At 43.7% G+C, this 19,151-nt stretch overlaps 1 protein-coding gene across 1 annotated transcript in view; it reads left to right on the top strand.

Moving 5' to 3' along the window:
* Positions 1 to 19,151, top strand: part of STPG1 (sperm tail PG-rich repeat containing 1) — an 82,515-nt gene that overhangs the window by 24,257 nt on the left and 39,107 nt on the right. Inside the window, exons 3-4 of the mRNA XM_044671342.1 lie at positions 499 to 600; positions 11,880 to 12,050. Of these exons, the coding sequence (XP_044527277.1) occupies positions 499 to 600; positions 11,880 to 12,050 (273 nt within the window). The remainder of the gene's footprint in view (positions 1 to 498; positions 601 to 11,879; positions 12,051 to 19,151) is intronic.

Here is a 19,151-nt window from a genome sequence, read left to right as displayed (position 1 = left end):
TAAGGGTTAGGCAATGGGGGTGAAGTGACTTGCCCAGGGTGTGAGGACAGATTTAAATCCAGGACCTCCTGTCTCCAGGCCTGGCACTCTATCTGCTGTGTTTCCAAGCTATCCCTATTCCTTAATTCTTGCAGCAGGTATCAGAAATGCTTAAGAGATGGGGGAACCTGAAGGAATCAATAGTACCTGCCCCAAAGTCACACAGAGAGTGAACAGCAAAGCTGAGATCAGAACCCAGGTTTTCTAATTCCCAGGACTCTTTGAGAAGGTGCACATTTACTTTTCCAGGACTGTGACAAGGCATTTAGAGAAACAAGTAGATTTTGGGACTTTTCATTGAAGCTGATGTGGGCAATGCACTCACTTGTTGGGCATTCTCACTCAGAGATAGGAATGCATTAGAGGGGATGGGCATGAGCCCTGTCTGGTATCTGTCAGGCACTTAATCATGTTTGTTGATTGATGGTTGATTGTATAATTTTTCTCTTTTTCCCTCAGGATGATAACCCAGGTCCAGGTTTCTACAATGTCATTCATCAATCTCCAGAGTTCAATAGCGTCTCAATATCAAGGAAAGGAACAGGAGCTTTTCCTTCTATGGTGAGAGAACCTTCCTTTATGGAGGCTTGTTCCATTCTAGCCTTCTTCCTTCCTAGCTAAAAACCAGAGTCCAGTAATCTCTGGCCTTCCTTGTCTTTTATTATCCCTTTAATGATATTAATTATTAATTATGTCATACATGGGGAGCAGCTGGGTAGCTTAGTGGATTGAGAACCAGGCCTGGAGATGGGAGGTCCTAGGTTCAAATCTGGCCTCAGACACTTCCCAGCTGTGTGACCCTGGGCAAGTCACTTGACCCCCATTGCCCACCCTTACCACTCTTCTGCCTTGGAGCTAATACACAGTATTGACTCCAAGACAGAAGGTGAGGGTTAAAAAAAATAATGTGTTAGGTGCTTTTCTGTCTCCCAAAGGCTTCCAGACCAGGGACCTCATGGAGTGCTTATGACAACATCCTTCCAGTCCTTCTGGGGAATGATAAGATTAATAATAATAATAGCTAACACTTATATATGGTCCTTTCAGGTTTATGAAACACTTTCTGTGTATTATCTCATTTGATCATCACCCCCAATCTTATGAGATAGGTGCATAATTTATATTTGCTGTTGTTGAATCATTTTAGTGATGTCCAACTCTTTGTGACCCCATTTAGGGTTTTCTTGACAAAGATACTGGAGTGGTTTGCCATTTCCTTTTCCAGCTCATTTTACAGATGAGGAAACTGAAGAAAATAGGGTTAAGTGACTTGCCCAGGGTCACACAGTTAGTAAATGTCTAATGTTGGATTCAAACTCAGGTTTTCCTGACTCCAGGCCTGGTGCTTTATCCATTGTGCCACCTTGTTGCCCCTATTGGTACTGTTATCATACTTATTTTCTAGATGAAGAAACCAAGAAGGTAAGTGACTTGTGCAGAATCATACAGGTGGTAAGTGTAGAATGTAAAATTTGGACCCAGGTCTTGATTCATGCAACTCAGGTACTGATAATTTTTGGCTGAAGAAATGGAAGCTAAATTAGGTGGCCTGTCGAAGGTTACACAGACTAAGTAGGGGAATGGTGGGGATCAAGGGACTCAGGTCTATTAATTCCATGTCCAAGGTGCTTTCTATGATGCCAGATATCTTTCCTATCTGAAAAACCTTAAGTTTTTCACAGCCATGACTCCTGGGCAGGAGACAAACTTTCTTCTTCTATGTTATTGTCCATTTTGTAGATGGGTAAAGAGAAGCCATGAGAGGTTCCATTTTGTTGCCACATCCAGTGCCACACCCAGGCTGAGATAGAGAGAGAAGCTTGAAAGAGAATTCAGAATTTGATCATTTGGGATGATTCAGTTAGGTATCTTAGCAAAACTGTGACAATAATATTTATAGAATACCTTCTGATGACAAAGCACTTGCCTCTCAACAGCCCTATGAAGTAGTGAGCATACTGTCATCATTTCCTTTTTTCAGACGAGGAAACAGTGATTTAGAGAGGGGGAGTAATTTATCCAAAGCCACATAGCATTTTTCATTTTTGTGTGGGAGATAGGACTGGAGTCCCTTGTGGAATATGAGAGAGAGAGGGAGAGAGAGAGAGAGAGAGAGAGACAGACAGACAGACAGACAGACAGACAGACAGACAGACAAAGAGAGACAGTCAGAGACAGAGATGATGATGATGGGAAAAGAACTCAGTCCTACCCAGAGAGGCTCTGTTTCTGAGTATTTATAACCACGTCTAGATAAATACAACGAGGCACCAATTTTGGCCAAGTCAAAATACAGAAAATCATTTTGAGATAGAAATGACAAATATCCAGTGGATGGCATTTGACGACTTATTAGTATTATTGTTTTTAAGTTGAGAGGGAGATCCGGCAGAAAGAGCTCTTTCAGATTGGGGTTCCCCAACTCAGTAACTGTGTCATCTGTGGGTAATAGCATTCAATCTATCTACCTACCCAGGGCTCCTGGGAGGAAAGCCCTAGAGAGAAGAAGGCTGCTGCCACTCTCTTTTAAAAGTCATCAAGAGGCTTCTTCACTACCGCAAATGATCTCAAAGTTCTTTACAAGTCCTGTTCAGAGTCTCTCAAGAACGTAATGAATGCAACCGCTTCTGTTTGGAATTTGAGGTTGACAGAGTTGAATTGCCCAAGGTCTGCACCAGCTTTGATGTAAACGCTGCCATTCAGTTCTGACCGCCCACATCCCCCAGTGGGTTCAAGACCCATCCTGCTAGGTCAGAAGGACCACGCCTTGCCTGACGCCACGAGTACCTTGCCAGTATGCCGTCTCAACACCAGCCCCAGGGAAGGCACGCAAGGGAAGTGCCCTCATCCTGGCACACTCATCAGCCACCAGGACCTAACCCTGACTATGGATCCACTGTGACCCACAGCACGCCACCTCCCACTGGCCCCGTTGCTTCATCTCCATCACGGAGGCAAGACAGCTCATCAGTCCCCCTCCCCCTGAGGGATTATGGGAATCCACCTGTCAGGGACTGAGACACACATGCTTGAAACTGCTCGGCTCCAGAAACATGCTAGAGGTTCTGACTGCCACCAGCTGAGTCATCAGCAAACACTTCCTGCAACACCTAGGCTTCCTTTCAGTGAATTGCTCAGCCAGACAGGGGCTCTGCCCATAGCCCAGCTCCATTCCACAACAGACAATCTATTAAACAAAGCTTTAGGCTGGGCACTGAGAATAATAACAATAATAATAATAATGAGCATTTATATAGCACCTACTATGTGCCAGGCCCTGTGCTAAGTGTGTGTTTTTTTAACAAATATTATCTCATTGGATTTTCACAAGTTGGGGAGGTAGGTGTTATTATTTAATTTCACATTTAACAGATGAGGAAACTGAGACAGAGAGTGGTTAAATGATTTGCCCAGGGCTACATAGGTAATAAGTGTTGGAGGCTGGATTTGAATTCAGCTTGACTTTGGTTTCAAGACTATTCATTGCAATTCCTGAATATTGAGATGGATGCTACATCTCTCAAGAAGCCTATAACTGGATGTGGTGAAGGGCAAACACACAAATTCCCCTGATCCAAGAGAGCAGCAGAAGAGAGTGAGGCAAAGTGCTAGGAGGAATCTGGGAAGAGACAGGTCCATTTCAGCTGGATAAGGAAGTGATGGAGGAGTGGCTGTCATCAGAGATGGAAGGAAGGGAAAGAAGGACTTCAGCCTGGAAATGGTGGGGAATCATGGGAAGAAATGAAACTAATGAAAATTGATATTGACATGGTGTGGTAAGGATAGCTGAGCACATTAATGCCCTCCCTCACTGATCCCTCTAGCAACGCTATGAAGGAAGTACTTTAATTATCCTCATTTTATAGAAAAGGAAAAGGAGCCGTAGATAGTAAGTGACTTGCCTGTCATGTGAGGGTCTGAGGATCACACATCTGATGTGTGATTTATATCCAGGTCAAGTCACATAGTTGGGTAGTATCAGAGGCAGGATTTAAATCAGGGTCTTCCTAAATTCAAGTTCAGCATGATCTCTGTCCATCATACCTCTCTACTTTGATGCCAAGGCATGGGAGGGTATGATAGATTGGGATGGGATGAGTTTGAGGACTGGACTGGGTGGAGGAACAGATTAAGTCCCTCAGATCAGTTTGTCTGGAGTACCAAATATGGGAAGAGGAATAATAGTATTTTAGTTGGAGAGGTTGATTGCAATCAGATTATCCAGAGTTTTGAAAGCTGATTTGATAGTCAATGGGGAATCATTGGAAGTTTTGGAATAGAGGACAGTGGGGCAGTGGGGCACTGGGATGAATTGGAGAGTGGCAAGCCTAGAGGCGGCAAAACTGGTTAAAAGGTGACTGTTAAAGGCTAAGTAAGAAAGGAAGGGCCTGGTGCTGGGCAGTCATAGAGGGAGTTGAAGTAAAGGGCCAGAAAGGCACTGGGGAAAGAGGCCAGTCTTAGCTTGTGGGCTGAAGATGAGCCATGTGTTAGAGAGGACTCTTAAACAATGGAGTCACAACACAGTCCAAGTCACTGGTAATTGGGCTTCAGAAACCAGAGACTCTCAGATTTGGAACTTTGAAGCCATCTACTCTAGCTCATGAATTCCTTCTACAGCATCCCAAACAAGAGATCATCCAGCCTTTTCTTGGAGTCTTCAATGGAGGAACCTCAGAAGCAGCTATTCCAATTGTGCAGAACTCTATAACTGGCAGAATCTTTTTCTATTTTTTTCTGAATAGGAAACCTAAATCTGCCTTTCTTTAACCTCCATCCATTGCACTCGCTGCTGGTTCTACCCTTTGGGGCCAAGGAGAATAAATCCAGTCCTTCTTCCATGCTACAGGCCTTTTCTTACTAGATCCAAACCAATCCAAACCAATCTAATCTATTTTTAAAAAAACCTTAATTTCTGTCTTGGAATTGATGTTAAGTATCAATTCCAAGGCAGAAGAGAGGGATAAAGGCTAGGCAATTGGGATTAAGTGATTTGCCTAGGCTCACACAACTAGGAAGTGTTTGAGGCCAAATTTGAACTCAAGTCCTCCCAACTCCAGGTCTGTTGCTCTCTCCACTGAGCCACTCTAATCTCGGAAAACCAATCAAATTGGAAAAGCATTCATGAAGTTCCTACCACGGGCAAGATACTGTACTGGGCACCAGGAATACAATGACAAAACCAAAAACATTCCCTGCCCTCGAGAAGCTTAGGAACCACCCTCCCCTGCCCTCACCAAGTCTTCTCCAAATTCCATGGCCCCAGTTCCTATAGTCAACTTTCATATGGCATGATTTCTAGACCCTCCACCATGCTGGCCATCCTTCTCTAGGTGTTTTTCAGGAGATCTTTGACCCCAAGGAGCCAACTCAGCTCATTGACAAGGAGGCTGTATCCCTTTGTGTGGAGAATATAGATAGTACTGTGGAATGAGTACTGTCTCTGGAGAGTACTCAGAGGATGTAGGTTCAGATCCTACACCTTACACTTAGTACCTGTTTGCCTTTGGCAATTTATTTCTGGACTCTCAAATGTAGAAGGTGGTTTAGACTGCTTCTGAGATTCCTCTAAGTTCCAAGCCTATGATCCGAAACAGAATGAAAGAATATTGTTGTTTGTCCTTCATTTTTGAAGAGGACTAAAATGACATCACGAGGTGATAATTTGATTTGCATGTGAATTGGATTTAAGTGAGCCAGAGTTGCACAAAGTTCTTGGCCTCACTTTGTCTTCCAGAGTCATCAAAGTCCAGTGGCAAGACAAAAGGCAGGTTGACTGGCAAAGGTCCAGGATGCAGTGGATTTACCTTGGCTTCTTTGATGTCTGACCAAGCTCTAAGCACTCCACAGCCCCTGCTTCACTCATCATCATGGCTGTTGGAATGAATTTTTCTCATTGGCTCATTCTACTGGGGATAATCTTCACTTGCTTAGGGCAGACACCCCTTTACTTACTGACCTGCTGAGGCCTGTTAGTTACCCTCAACCTGGTTTAGCCTAACTGGTTAAAGAATACAGGAAAATTTAAAAGGAGTAGAGGGCTAGAAGGTTACTCAGAGATCATATGGTCCAATCTCTGCATTTTACAGTTTAGGAAACTGAGGCCCAAGGAGATTAAGAGACTTCCCCAAGGTGACAGAGGAAGTGACCATTATGGGGAGGGGTGGGGGTAGGGATTGCACTTAAGTCCTCTGGCTACCTGGGGCTAAAGGCAAAGTTCTATGGACCAGTTCCAAAACAAAGAGCTGGGGTGTTCAATAGATCATATGAGGCTTAGGGGCAAGGGCTAAACTTAGACTCACCTCTACTTCCCAAAATTTCAACTGGGAAGGCTCTGGTCAGTGCCATAGTGCCCATTCAGCTCCAGCCCAAGAAAGGAGAACTATATACTTTTGGAAAGAGAAGTACCAGGGCAGGTTAGTACATGAATTGACTGGAGATTAATGGTCCCCAAATAATGGAAAACTTTCATCTTTTTGAAAAAAATCAGTTATTAACAAGAAAGACTTTTCCTAATCAAATAGCAGCAAAAGTTATCACTAACTAAGAATGAAAAATATTATTTTTAACATCATAGCATTAAAAACTAAAGGAAAAATGTTAGCAGAACAGAACACACTGGACTGGGTAGATACAAACTTATAAACTTCCATATTCTTGAGTATGAAAAAAATTAAAACATTTAAAGCATTCTTCATCAACTTTGGCTAGTCAGCACATGGGCTGATTAGAGGTTAATGGCCCCAAAATAATGGAAAACATGGAAGAAATGAGGGAAAACATGACTTCAATCATGGCTCAACATTGGCTTTTTTGGTAGTTTGAGTTTTTGTATGAAGAATGGGCATAGTTCCCTCTATGGTATTAATTCCTTAAGGAAAAATCTGGTGTGGACAGTATCCCTGAGAAAGGCTTTTGACCTCATTGTATCCCTTCTTAAGACTCTTGCAGCTTTGGGATTCAGATACTTACTAGCTATGTAACCCTGGATAAGTCACTTAACCCTGGTTGCCTCAGTTTCCTCATCTGTCAAATGAGCTGGAAAAGGAAATGGCAAACCATTCCAGAACCTCTACCAAGAAAATCTCAAAATGGGGTCACAAAGAATTGGACACAACTGAAACAACAGCATCAACAAAAGGGCCTTACTTCTAGGTAATATGCAACACATACATATTTACTGAATTGAATTTCTTTTAAGAGTGGAAGGATTTGGAGCCAGAGGACCTGGTTTTGAATTTTGGCTTTGTTATTGCTACCTGTGTGACTTCATTGGGCAGATGATTTGCTCAGCCTGTCTGGGCCCAAAGTCTTCTCTTTTGTCAAATCAGAGGCTTGGACTCCATGGCTTCTAAGGTTCCTTCCAGCTCTAAAGCTTTGAATCCAATTAGGGAAGAACTTCCAGGACTGGGTTCTTCAATATTTGGTTCATGGAATGCCCATGTTGGGGTGAAATAGCCTATTGATTATTCGCGCTGCCAATAGGGGTAGGTAAAGTGGGTAGCTGCCCAGGGCACGGAGTCAGTGGAGTATAACCAGGAGCATTTTGTAATAGGGCTTTTTGAAATTAATGCATGTCTTTACATTGGCTTTTAGCCCGAAGGCTGGGAAATGATAGTGCACATGTTTTAAATGCCAGAAAATTCCTCTCTGTGGCATGTAGGGGTTTATTGTGCAATATGTCATGTATTAGAGTTAAAGCTTGGAGCCTCAGGTAGAGACTAAGGCACAAGAGGGGGTGCAATTTTCCAACCTTGCCTAGGGACAGCGCTTAGTCCTGTGCCTGCCAACTACCTTATCCTCCCTGCTCACACGTCCCAGGGTCGCGCCCTTTGACCCTTTCTATGAGAATGGAGTGGCTTGCCCTCTCCCTTCTCACCCTGGAATCACCCTGGGGGCAGGAGCCTCGACCCCAGGGTAAAGGGTGGAGGTGGGGAAGAGAACAGAGGAGAAGGAGCTCCAGTGGGGGCCTCCACCTGTGACTGCTTGATGGCTAGCTTTAGTCCAGATTTGAGATTCAGCCTCAACTGTTTGTAAAGCAGCCACTAAGTGCAGGCACATTGCCTGGTGTTGGTGATAGAAAGATGGACTAAGACCCAGTCTGGCCCTCAGGAAGCCCCCAAGAGAGAAAGGGGGCCTTTCATAATCAGAGACTCCACTGGACTTGGAGTCAGGAATCTGCTTCTGCTCCCTGGTTACCTGGGTGACTTCAGAAAAGTTGGCTTGTCCAGGTCTGTTTCCTCATCTGTCTCATCTGTAAAATGGAGAGGTTGAGCTCCTGGGGTCCCTTCTACTTTATTCTATGATTTGGGGATTCTATTAGAATGGAAAATCTTTGAGAAGAAGGTGTGGTTTGTTCTTTGTATTCTTAGCATGGTGTTTGCTGCTTAGTAAATTAATAGCCCTTAAAAAATGTTTGCTGATTGCGTGCCTGACGGATCAATCTTTTGACTAGGTGATTACTGAGTTCTCGTTATGCTCTCGGTCATCCTGGATCCTATACAAGGTATAACATGATAAGGGCAAAGGAAAGGGCCAGGGGAAAGATTAAGGAAATTGATTAGGGAGAAATCAATTTCAGCCTACAGAAGAGATGGAGAGGATATCAGGAATGCTTCCTGGAAGAGGTGGCACTTAGATTAGGTCTTGAAGGAAGAAAATATTTTTAATAATAGATGTCTGTATATTGCTTTAGATTTTGGTGTCCCAAACCTATTGTCTCTGAGTTGCCCAACAACCTTGTGAAGTAGGAACTATGATTACCCCTATTTTACAGGCAAAGAAACTGAGTCTCAGGGAGGTGAATTGAATTGTTAGTGAATGCCAGAGAAAGGATTTAATATAACTCCAAGATACACATTCTATCTCTTCTTGGCATGATAAAGATGAGGAAGGAGTGTGTTACAGGGGTTCTTAAATGCATGAAAGCTACAAAGTGAAGGATGAGATGAGGAAGAATTGGTGGATGTTCCCTGGGTGAGTCACTTAGCCTTGGTTGCCTCAGTTTCCTCTTTTGTCAAATGAGCAGGAGAAGGAAATGGCAAACTACTCCAGTATCTCTGCCAAGAAAACCCCAAACAGGGTCATGAAGAGTAGAACCAGACTGAAAAACAACTGAACAACACCAACAATCCAACCCGGTCCAGTCTACTCTACCCCAAGAAGTATTTATCACAAATTTACTGTATGCCAAGCCCTGTGTTAGATGGTAGAACAGGAAGACAAACCAAAGCAGTCCCGTGTCTTGAAGGAGTGAGGCATGGGGGAGCGTGGAGATGCAGAAGCCCAGAGAGGACATCATCATTGGAGGAGAAGAGAACAGTAGCAGAAGGATCAGCAAAGCAGCACATTTGTAAGCTCTTATCCTTTTGGCTACTGGAGCCAGGAGAAGCTGAGAGACCATGTGGCCTCATTCCTTCATTTTACACATGGGAAAATGGCACCCAGGAAGTGGCTTTGAGGGAACCTGGGATCAGGGGTCATTATTTCCCGAGGGCACACAGGGAGGGACCAGCCAGACTGGACTGGAACCCAGGGTCTTTGACTTCAGACCCTGTGGCCAAGGCTCCAAGGAGCTGAGCTCAGTGGGTCAGGGCCTCACCCTGTCACCCTGCCCTCGTGTACTGTACAAAGTCTCCCTGTGAAGCACCCTCCCCCAGCCTCCCTGGCCCATTGAAACTCCAAGCAATGTCCTCAACTATTTCACTTGGAGATAACTGGACATTTTTTCTCGATCTTACTCCGATACCTGCCATAGTATCCCCGGTGAAGAAGATGTTATCGCCTGGTTTCTATAGCTTTTGTCCCTCTTCGTTGGGCAAACATCGATTCTGTTTGTTTTTTAACTGAGAACAGTTTGTCATGGGCTTCCTGGATTGGTTCTGATGAGACAGCAGAAATAGTGTTGGGTCTTATGTAAACACCTATTCAGTGGGAAATGGGGGAAGGGGGAACCAGTGTCGTGGAACCGTGGCCAATAGCAGGTTGGAAGCCAATTTCACCATACCATTTGGGGATCCCACATTGTTTACTTGTATGAAACAGCAGGTCCTAGTTTGTCGAGAAGAGAAGACTCTAATAAAATATTAAAGCTCCCAAGCTCCCATCATAACCCTTAGCACACAGCTGATGAGTCAAGTACCAGTGAATCAGAGAGGCAGTCCAGGCAGCAGAAATGCACTGAAAGCAAAGTCTTTTATGCCAAACCCCAAACATCTGATATATGCTTGGGTAGGTTGGCTTTTTTTTTTTTTTTTTTTTTTTTAGCTCAAGCTAAAACACGCCTGAACTTGCTTTTCTCAAGAACCCAAACCTACAGACCCAGAGGGCATATGGGACTTCTCTTACTAGAAAAGACAGCCCATGATGCACTTGTAAGAACTCTGAACTTGGAAGTCCAAAAACCTGGGTTCGAGGGCATCAGGTGACTTTAGGCAAATTGTTTCCTGTGCTCTAAGCCTCAGTTTTTACACTTTGAAAATGGAAATAATTATGCCCTCCCTCCATGCCCTGCTCCACTCCTCCAATTTCATGAACAGTTGTGAGGAAAGCTCTTTGTAAAACTGTAGATAAATATGAGCCATTTATTATTATTATTATTAGCCTTGAAGTTTTGATTTTCCCAAGCTAGAACCTTTCAAGTCCGCACCTCATTTTTTTAATTAAAATTTTTTTTATTTAAAAATATTTTTCCATGGTTACATGATTCATTTTCTCTCCCTCCCCTCTTCCCTCCCCCTTCCTGGAGCTGACAAGCAATTGCCCTGGGTTATACATGTATTATCACTGATACCTATTTCTATATTATTCATTTTTTTAAAAAACCCTTACCTTCAGTCTTGGAGTCAATACTGTGTATTGGCTCCAAGGCAGAAGAGTGGTAAGGACTAGGCAATGGGGGTTAAGTGACTTGCCCAGGGTCACACATCTGGGAAGTGTCTGAGGCCAGATTTGAACCTAGGACCTCCCATCTCTAGGCCTGGCTCTCAATCCACTGAGCTACCCATCTGCCCCCTATATTATTCATTTTTGTAATAGAGTAATCTTTTAAAACTTGGCACCTCATTTGTAACTTTAGAGATGTCTGGAGTATCCAGGGGTTAAATGATGGGCCTAAGGGACAGCTAGGTTGCTTGGTGGATAGAGCTAGACCTAGAGACCAGAGGTTTTGGGTTCAAATCTTGTCTTAACACTTTCTAGCTATGTGACCCTGGGCAAGTCACTTAACCCCAGTTGTCTATCCCTTTCTATTCTTCTGCCTTAGAACCAGTAAAGGTTAAAAAAAAAAGTCAAATAGAGAATTTAAAGGGGTCAGCTAAGTGACTCAGTAGATTGAAAACCACTGGGCAAGTCACTTAACTCCCACTGTCTAACCCTTACTGCTCTTCTGCTTTGGAACTAATATTTGGTATTAATTCTAAGACAGAAAATAAGGGTTTACAAAAAAAAAATACTAGCTGTGTGACCCTGGGAAAGTCACTTGACCCCTATTTCCTAACCCTTACTGCCCTTCTGCCTTGGAACCAATACATAATATAGATTCTAAGATGGAAAGTAAGGGTTTAAAAAAATGGATCTAAGTTTAGGCAGCTAGCATATATCAGAGGCAGAATTTGAACTTGGGGCCCTGACGATAACTCCAAGACCAGTCTTCCACTGACCAAGCCAGGTTGCTCCTTGTTACTTTATCATACCCATTGTCATCATCCTCACTGCTGCCATTCTTGCTGTTTGGGGCAGTTTCACCCTTTGGGAAGGCTTGGGAGCCTCTATGTTCTTCTTCCAGTGTGCTTGAGTCAACCCATGATGGAGTTGCTTAGATTTCTACCATTGTCTCCCTGCAGGATACTCGAATGTACTCGAAGACTCCTAATTATCCTGCAGCTAATGCCTACAACGTCCCATCGAACTTTACTTCCAAGAAGGACTTCAGTCAAGCAGGCTCTAGCATGTTCCAGTTACCCTTCTGTGGGAAAGTCACCAAGTGGCTCACCCCAGCACCCAATCAGTATGATGTAAGGTGAAAAGGGCCAACAGGGACGATTGGGCGGGGGGAGGAGAACACCTCTAGTCCCTACCCTCTCCAAAGCACAAGAACCTTCTGTAATACCTCCAAGAAGTAGCTGCTCAGCCTCAGCTTGGAGACCTCTCCTACTTTGGAACTCATGACTTTCTTGGGCCTTCCATTCTCTTTCTGCTACCACCTGCAGCTTTCAGGGCTCTTACTCCAGGGTGTCCTGGGCAAAGGGTGGAGGACACACACACACACACACACACACACACACACACACACACACACACATACACACACCCCTGGAAGTCACTCCCTTGGCACTAATTCTGCCAGCAAGTCCTGACACCATCTGTATGTACCAAGGAGCCAGTGGGAAACCCAAATGACTTACAAGTTTAAAAAAACAAGCCACTTTCCAGATAGACTTGCTAATACTAGCTAGCATTAAGCCCTACCTCTCCCAGAGTCCTTTGAATAAATCTTTTGCATTTGCTTTTCAGAATACGTTGTGAGGTAGTCAGGGTTCTCATTAATATCACAGGCTCCAAAGCTGGGAGAAAGCATAGGGTTCCCCTACCTCTCACATTTCACATTAGGCCCAGGAAGATGGAGGAGAATGAAAGCTTCTGGAGGGCAGATTCTTAGTCTTTCTGTCCCCAGTCCCTGCTGCTTAACCAATATTTATCTTAACTCTTATCTTCTGTCTTAGAATCAATACTAAGTATCAGTTCCAAGCCAGAACAACAGTAAGGGTTAGGCAATTGGGGTTAAGTGACTCGCTTGGTGTAAAGCAGCTAGGAAGTGTCTGAGACCCAATTTGAACCCAGGACCTCCCATCTCCAAACCTGACTCTCAATCTACTACTCATTTACTATTTAGAAAACGCTCTTAGACTTTTTTTGCTATTTATTTTGCCCCTTCCATCTTTCTGTGCCCACATGAACCTGGCTCTGTCCTGTGAGGCAGGGCCTCCTTGGCCAGACTTGTCTATAATGGATAAACCCTTTCTTGAAGATGGGACAGTGGAATCAGAAAGAGGAGTAGTTATACTTCTTAATTTTCATGGCCACTTCCAGACCCTCTCTCTGTTTTCTTTACTCAGCAAATTTTCATCTTTTGAGGTTCTCCCCTATCCAGTTAGATGATCCTGTTGGGATCTTGTTGGCCTCCAGGTCATTCTCCCAAAAGTTCAGGGTCCCACTCCTAGACTCCCTCTCCATTCTAACCCCTGCCCTCCTATTGGGGGATCTAAATAGATATATTGCTATTCCCTCAAATACCCCTGAAGTGGATCCTATGAAGGAACCCTTCCTTAAGGCCTGTTGGGGACTGTTCCCTTTGTCCCCTGATGCAGCTTTTTCTCGGGGAACAGCATCAGTTTTCTCATCCATACAAGGAAGAAGTAGGGGGTTGGACTAAATGGCTTATTTTTTTTTAAACCCTTACCTTCTGTCTTGGAGTCAATACTGTGTATTGGCTCCAAGGCAGAAGAGTGATAAGGGTAGGCAATGGGGGTCAAGTGACTTGCCCAGGGTCACACAGCTGAGAAGTGTCTGAGGTCAGATTTGAACCCAGGACCTCCCGTCTCTAGGCCTGGCTCTCAATCCATTAAGCTACCCAGCTGCCCCCTCTAAATGGCTTATAAAACCGTTTACAGTTCTAAATCTAATATCCTGTGACTCTATCCACTTATAATCAGGCCATCCTTGGGGAACTTTGCTAGCTTTCCCTTTTAGAAACAATTATTCAAGAGAAGCCCTTCCACCTTCCCTGAGGAGCTCAGGCACTGTTCTAGAAGTCCCCCAGTTCTCTCCCCAACAATGCTACTCTCTCCCTCTCCCAGGAGATACCTTCCTGCCAAAAGTATAGGAAGGTACAGGCTGGCAGAAGCCTTGAAGGTGTAAAGTTTCAGGACTAGTCTCTATTGACTGTGGTACAGCTTGTGAAAGACAAGAGCATTTCCCTCCATTCTGGGACATCTGATGAAGCCCATGCTGCCTCACGTTGGTTACAGCTTGGTTAGATATAGAATAATGCCATTAAAGACTCTTCCCTTCCCATCCTTCTGCTGGCCTTCCTAGCTCTGTTTTACTGACCCTTCCCTTCCTCTTCCTGGCCTGCTCTCTCCTCTGCCTTTATCTTTTTTTCTCTACCCTCTTGCCTCTCCTCCTCTGCCCTGATCTCTCTCCCTCTGCACCTATCTTTCCTTCTCTACCCTGATCTCTCCTCTCCTTCTTTGCCCAGCTCTTTCTCTCCTTTCCTTCCTTTCTCTCTCCTCCTAACTGATCCTTTGCCCTGTTCTATTCTCCTCTCTACCTTCCCCTTCCTTGCCCTTTCTTCTCTCTGTCTCCTCTCCCCAACACCTGTCCATGCCCCTTCTACTTACTGCATGTGGATTCTGGGCCTAGGCCCAGTGGCAGGTGCTCAGGTGGGCAGACACATTGAAAAACAATCCTCCCAGAATGGCCCAGCTTCCTTTCACTTGCTCTCAGTACAATGGGAAACAGGTAAAAATATTCAAATCCTGTTAGCCGCGCTGAGTTTTACTGCAGGGTGGGCCCCACTTTCTTTCTCATACCCACAAAACAAAGAATGCCAGACTTTAGAATGGAGAGGCCTGGATTTACATCTTAGATGAACAACCCAGGCCAATGTAACTGGTCCTTTTAAACTCTCTCATCTGTAAAATGGGAGCAGTAAAGCAATCCTTTTTCCTCCCTACTTATCAGGAGCACTATAAGGAAAAGCCTTTGGAAAATCTTGATGGTGATAGAAATTGGAGCTGTTGTCATTATGCCCCAATCACCTCTATACTCCGGAACCCCTCTTCCTTTGCATTCGTCTCCTAGCTAACCTGGCTGTTGCCCCCAGTGAGGTGCCATCAGCTCTGCCTGTTTGCTCTCTCTTTATGCCATGCAGCCTGATTATCTGGAGCCCTGGGAACAGGTGAATTCCACAGCTTCTCTAAACACAAAATCAGGAATTCCATCTGTGGTTCTGAAGATACACTTCCTAACCCAGGAACCTCCCAGGCAGCCCAGTCACCTAAGCCCTAGCAAAACAGTTTCACCAGCCCAGTAAATGGCCCCGTGGAGAACCCAGGGAGCCTTTTATCTAAGACACAACAGCACGAGGGCATCTGAAATATTTCTAATTCGTGCCTGATCTCAGCTTTGCATCACTTTTAGAGCTCTTGAACACACTAACCTATCCAGACTCTTATCAGCAGCCTAGGATGCTGGAGATGGACATTCTTTCTTTCTGGTTGGTCCAGAAAAGCAGAGCCAAGGGCAATACTGACCCGCACATCCGATCCTAATCTGAGGTTGCACCACTGACTTGGGGCACACAAAGAGTTCTTGCTCCATGTGTGTCTGGTTGTCATTTTTGACAAAGGAGGCTTGTGGCCAAGGAAAGAAGTAATCAGGTATTTATTAAATGCCAAATTAGGTGCCAAGCACTTTATTAATACCTTATTTGATTTTTATATCAACCCTTCAAGATAGGTGCTATTGTTATCCCTATTTTATAGATAAGGAAACTGAGGTAGAGATTAAGTGACTTGCAAGGGTCACACAGCTAGGACGTGTCTGAGGCCAGATTTGATCTCAGGACCTCCCAACTCCAGGTCTGGTACTCTGTCCACTGTGGTATGCAACTATCCCTCAACAAGTTAAGTGTCTGGTATATCTAGGCACCCTATTGTGTGCTGTTACATCCTAGTAAAGGAAAATACTATTCACACAGATGACAAGCTATGAAGTATATACAAATTACAGGGGCAGTTAGGTGGCTCTGGATCGAGAGCTAGACCTTGAAACAGGAGGTCCTGGGTTCAAATCTGGCCTCGAATCTTTCTAGCTGTGTGACCCTGAGCAAGTCACTTAAACCCCATTGCCTAACCCTTAACCGCTCTTCTGCCTTGGAACCAATACATATTATTCAATCCAAGATAGAAGGTCAGGGATTGAAACACACACACACACACACACACACACACACACTACAAGTATTCCTTCCACATCACGGGGATTAAGGGTGCGGTGCCCCATTGGAAAACCTATATAAAATTTTTTGGTCCTCCATTCATACCAGAAGTCAGCACTAAGAAGTGTCTGAAGTCAGAATTGAATTTAGGTCTTCCTGACTCCAGACCTGGTGCTGTATCCACTGAACCACTCAAACTGTCAAGAGGTTGGGTGAGTGGTGCCATATTTGGTTCCATTTCCTGTCTTTGCATAGGTGGTCTTCTATGCCTAGAGTGATCCCCCTCTTGTTTGCCTCCTGGAATTCCTGTCTCCCTTCATTCCCCATAGCTGTGAGTGCTCCCTCCACCAAATCTGTTGTTGTTCACTTGTTTTGCAGCCTGGTTCGACTCTTCATACCCCCATATTTTGGGGTTTTCTTGGCAAAGATACTGGAGTGGCTGGCCATTTCCTTCTCCAACTCATTTTCCAGATGAGGAAACTGAGGCAAACAGGGCAAATAAGTGACTTGCTCAGGGTAATATAGCTAGTAAGTGTCTGAGGCTGGATTTGAACCCAGGAAGATGAATCTGACACCACCTAGCCTCCCTACAAAATTACACTTAAACACAGTATCCCTTCTACACTGTGACTTTCCCCACTGTGGTTTTTGTGTATCAGGGTTGGCATAAAAAAAATTAAATGGGGGGGGGTGGGCAGCTGGAGGGCTCATTGGATTGAGAGTCAGGCCCAGAGACAGGAGGTCTTGGGTTCAAGTCACCTAACCCCCATTGCCTAGCCTTTACCACTCTTCAGCCTTAGAACCAATACTCTGTATTGATTCTAAGACGGAAGGTAAGGGTTCTATAAATAAATAGACAAACAAACAAACAAATAAACAAATAGATAAATGAATAAACAAACAAATACATTAATTAATTTAAAAAAATAAATTAAATGGGAATTTCGGGAATATTTTGAAAAAGTTATAGAAGACACACAAAAGCCAGCAGATGACACAGAAAAAGTTTAGAAACTCGGAAATACATAAAATATATTTAGAGTATTGTATAATATCAATATATTTTGTCTTTTAATACCATATATAATACCTAGTTTCTTTTACTATAAACACTCCACAAAAGAAAAAGGAAAAGAAAACATTTAGACTTCTCTGGTACGAAGGGAGGGCCAAGATATTTTATGTGGATTTTCCAGATGCCCCTAACCCCCGCAATGTGGAAGAAATACCCATAATTTGTATATATGTTATGGGTTGTCATCTGATTGAATAATATTTTCCTTTAATAGAATGCAAGTGCCTGGGAGGGCAGACACTTATTTGGTCTCTGTATCCTCCGTACACAGTAGGATGCCTGGATGTAGCAGGCATTAAAAAAATACTTGTTGAGGGGCAGTTAGGTACCAGAATGGAGAGAGCACCAGGCCTGGAATCAGGAAAACCTCAGTTCAAATCCAGCATTAGACATTTACTAGCTGTTTGACTCTGGGCAAGTCACTTAACCCTGAATAACTGCTCTTCTTTCTTAGAATTTATACTAAGACAGAAGGCAAGGGTTTAAAAATAAAAATTGTTGTTGAATGCCATCAAGTTGAATAGTTATTGCCAGAAGGGGAAAATGATAATACAACTTCCATTTACATAGGACACTTAAAAGTTTACAAGTTCAATTTAGCTGAATTCAATAAATATTTATTAAGTATGTACTCTGTGCAAGGTATGTTTATAGATAGCACGTTGGGGGTGAGCAGAGCTGCCTATCCCTGAAGCAAAATAGCTAATGGCCATGGACAAGTGAATTAAACGCACTGAACCTCAGTTTCTTAAACATTAAAGTGAAATAATACTGAAATTTTGAGATATCGAAATAATAATAATGATGACAAGAAGAACCAAAAGAATAGCTAGAATTTATTTAGCATCGTAAGGTTTGCAGAGTGCTTTAAAAATATGATTTCATTTGATACTCATAATAACTCTGAGAGGAAAGGACTATTATGATTCTCATTTTACAGATGATAAAACAGAGGCAAGCAGCATTTAAGGGTTGGGTGCAGCTTGGAAGTGTCTGTAGCTAGATTTGAACTCAATTTTTTTCTGATTCTAGATCCAGTGCTCTCTCCACTTTGACAGGCAGACAATATACTCACACTTAGCATAATGCCTGAAGTGTGGCAGTGTGGCATATGGGATAGTCTGCTACCCTTGGAGTTAGAGAGGCTCTTCTGACAGCTAGTTACCAGGTGTGTGACCCAAGTCACTTAGCCTCTATGACTCAGGCAATTCCCATAACTTATATACTAGTCGACAGTCGTTTGCCACCAGCTGTAGAGCTATTTGCAGTGGGGAATCACAGCTACCCAACTTCCCAGATGTAGGAGAATTGATACAAAGATGAAAATCAATAGATCCTATGCTTTTTAGAAGGTTATAATCTATTGGGGCTGGGGGCAGGATGCTAACTAGAAGTTAAAATGAGACAAGGCAGGATGTGCTGGGAGTAAAAAGCAGTCAGACAAAGTGCTCTGGGACAATTTGATAGGGGGAAAATAATTTTCAGTTAAGTGGATCAAAGCTGTCTTCATGTAAGAGGAAGAATCTAAGCTGGACTTTGAAGAAAGAGAAGGAAGAACAGCCAAGTGGTTCAGTGGATTGAGAGCCAAGCTTAGAATAGGAAGGACCTGGGTTTAAATCTGGACTCAGACACTTCTTAGCTGTGTGATCCTGGGCAAGTCACGTAACCTTCATTGCCTAGCTCTTCTGCCTTGGAACCAATACTTAGTAATTATTCCAGTATGGAAGGTAAGAGTTTAAAAAAAATTCAGCCTCAGATGCTTCTTAGCTGCATTATTCTGGGCAAGTCACTTAATCTTCTTTGCCTAGCCTTTGCCTTTCCATCTTGATTTATTACTAGGACAGAAGGTAAGAGTTTGGTTTGTTTGTTTGTTTTTAAAGAGAGTGAGAAACAGGAGGGTTTAAATAGGTGGTGCTCCAAGTTTAAAGGATGGGAGATATGCAGGATGCTTAGTGGTCCAATTTAATTAAAGAGACCTTAGATGTTAGACCCCTCCTTCCCTCCCTCCCTCCCTCCCTCCTTCCTTCCTTCCCTCCCTCC

The sequence above is a fragment of the Gracilinanus agilis genome, chromosome 3 (genome assembly GCF_016433145.1).
Source record: "Gracilinanus agilis isolate LMUSP501 chromosome 3, AgileGrace, whole genome shotgun sequence".
Classification (NCBI taxonomy): Eukaryota; Metazoa; Chordata; class Mammalia; order Didelphimorphia; family Didelphidae; genus Gracilinanus; species Gracilinanus agilis.
This window is presented reverse-complemented; position numbering and strand designations above follow the sequence as displayed.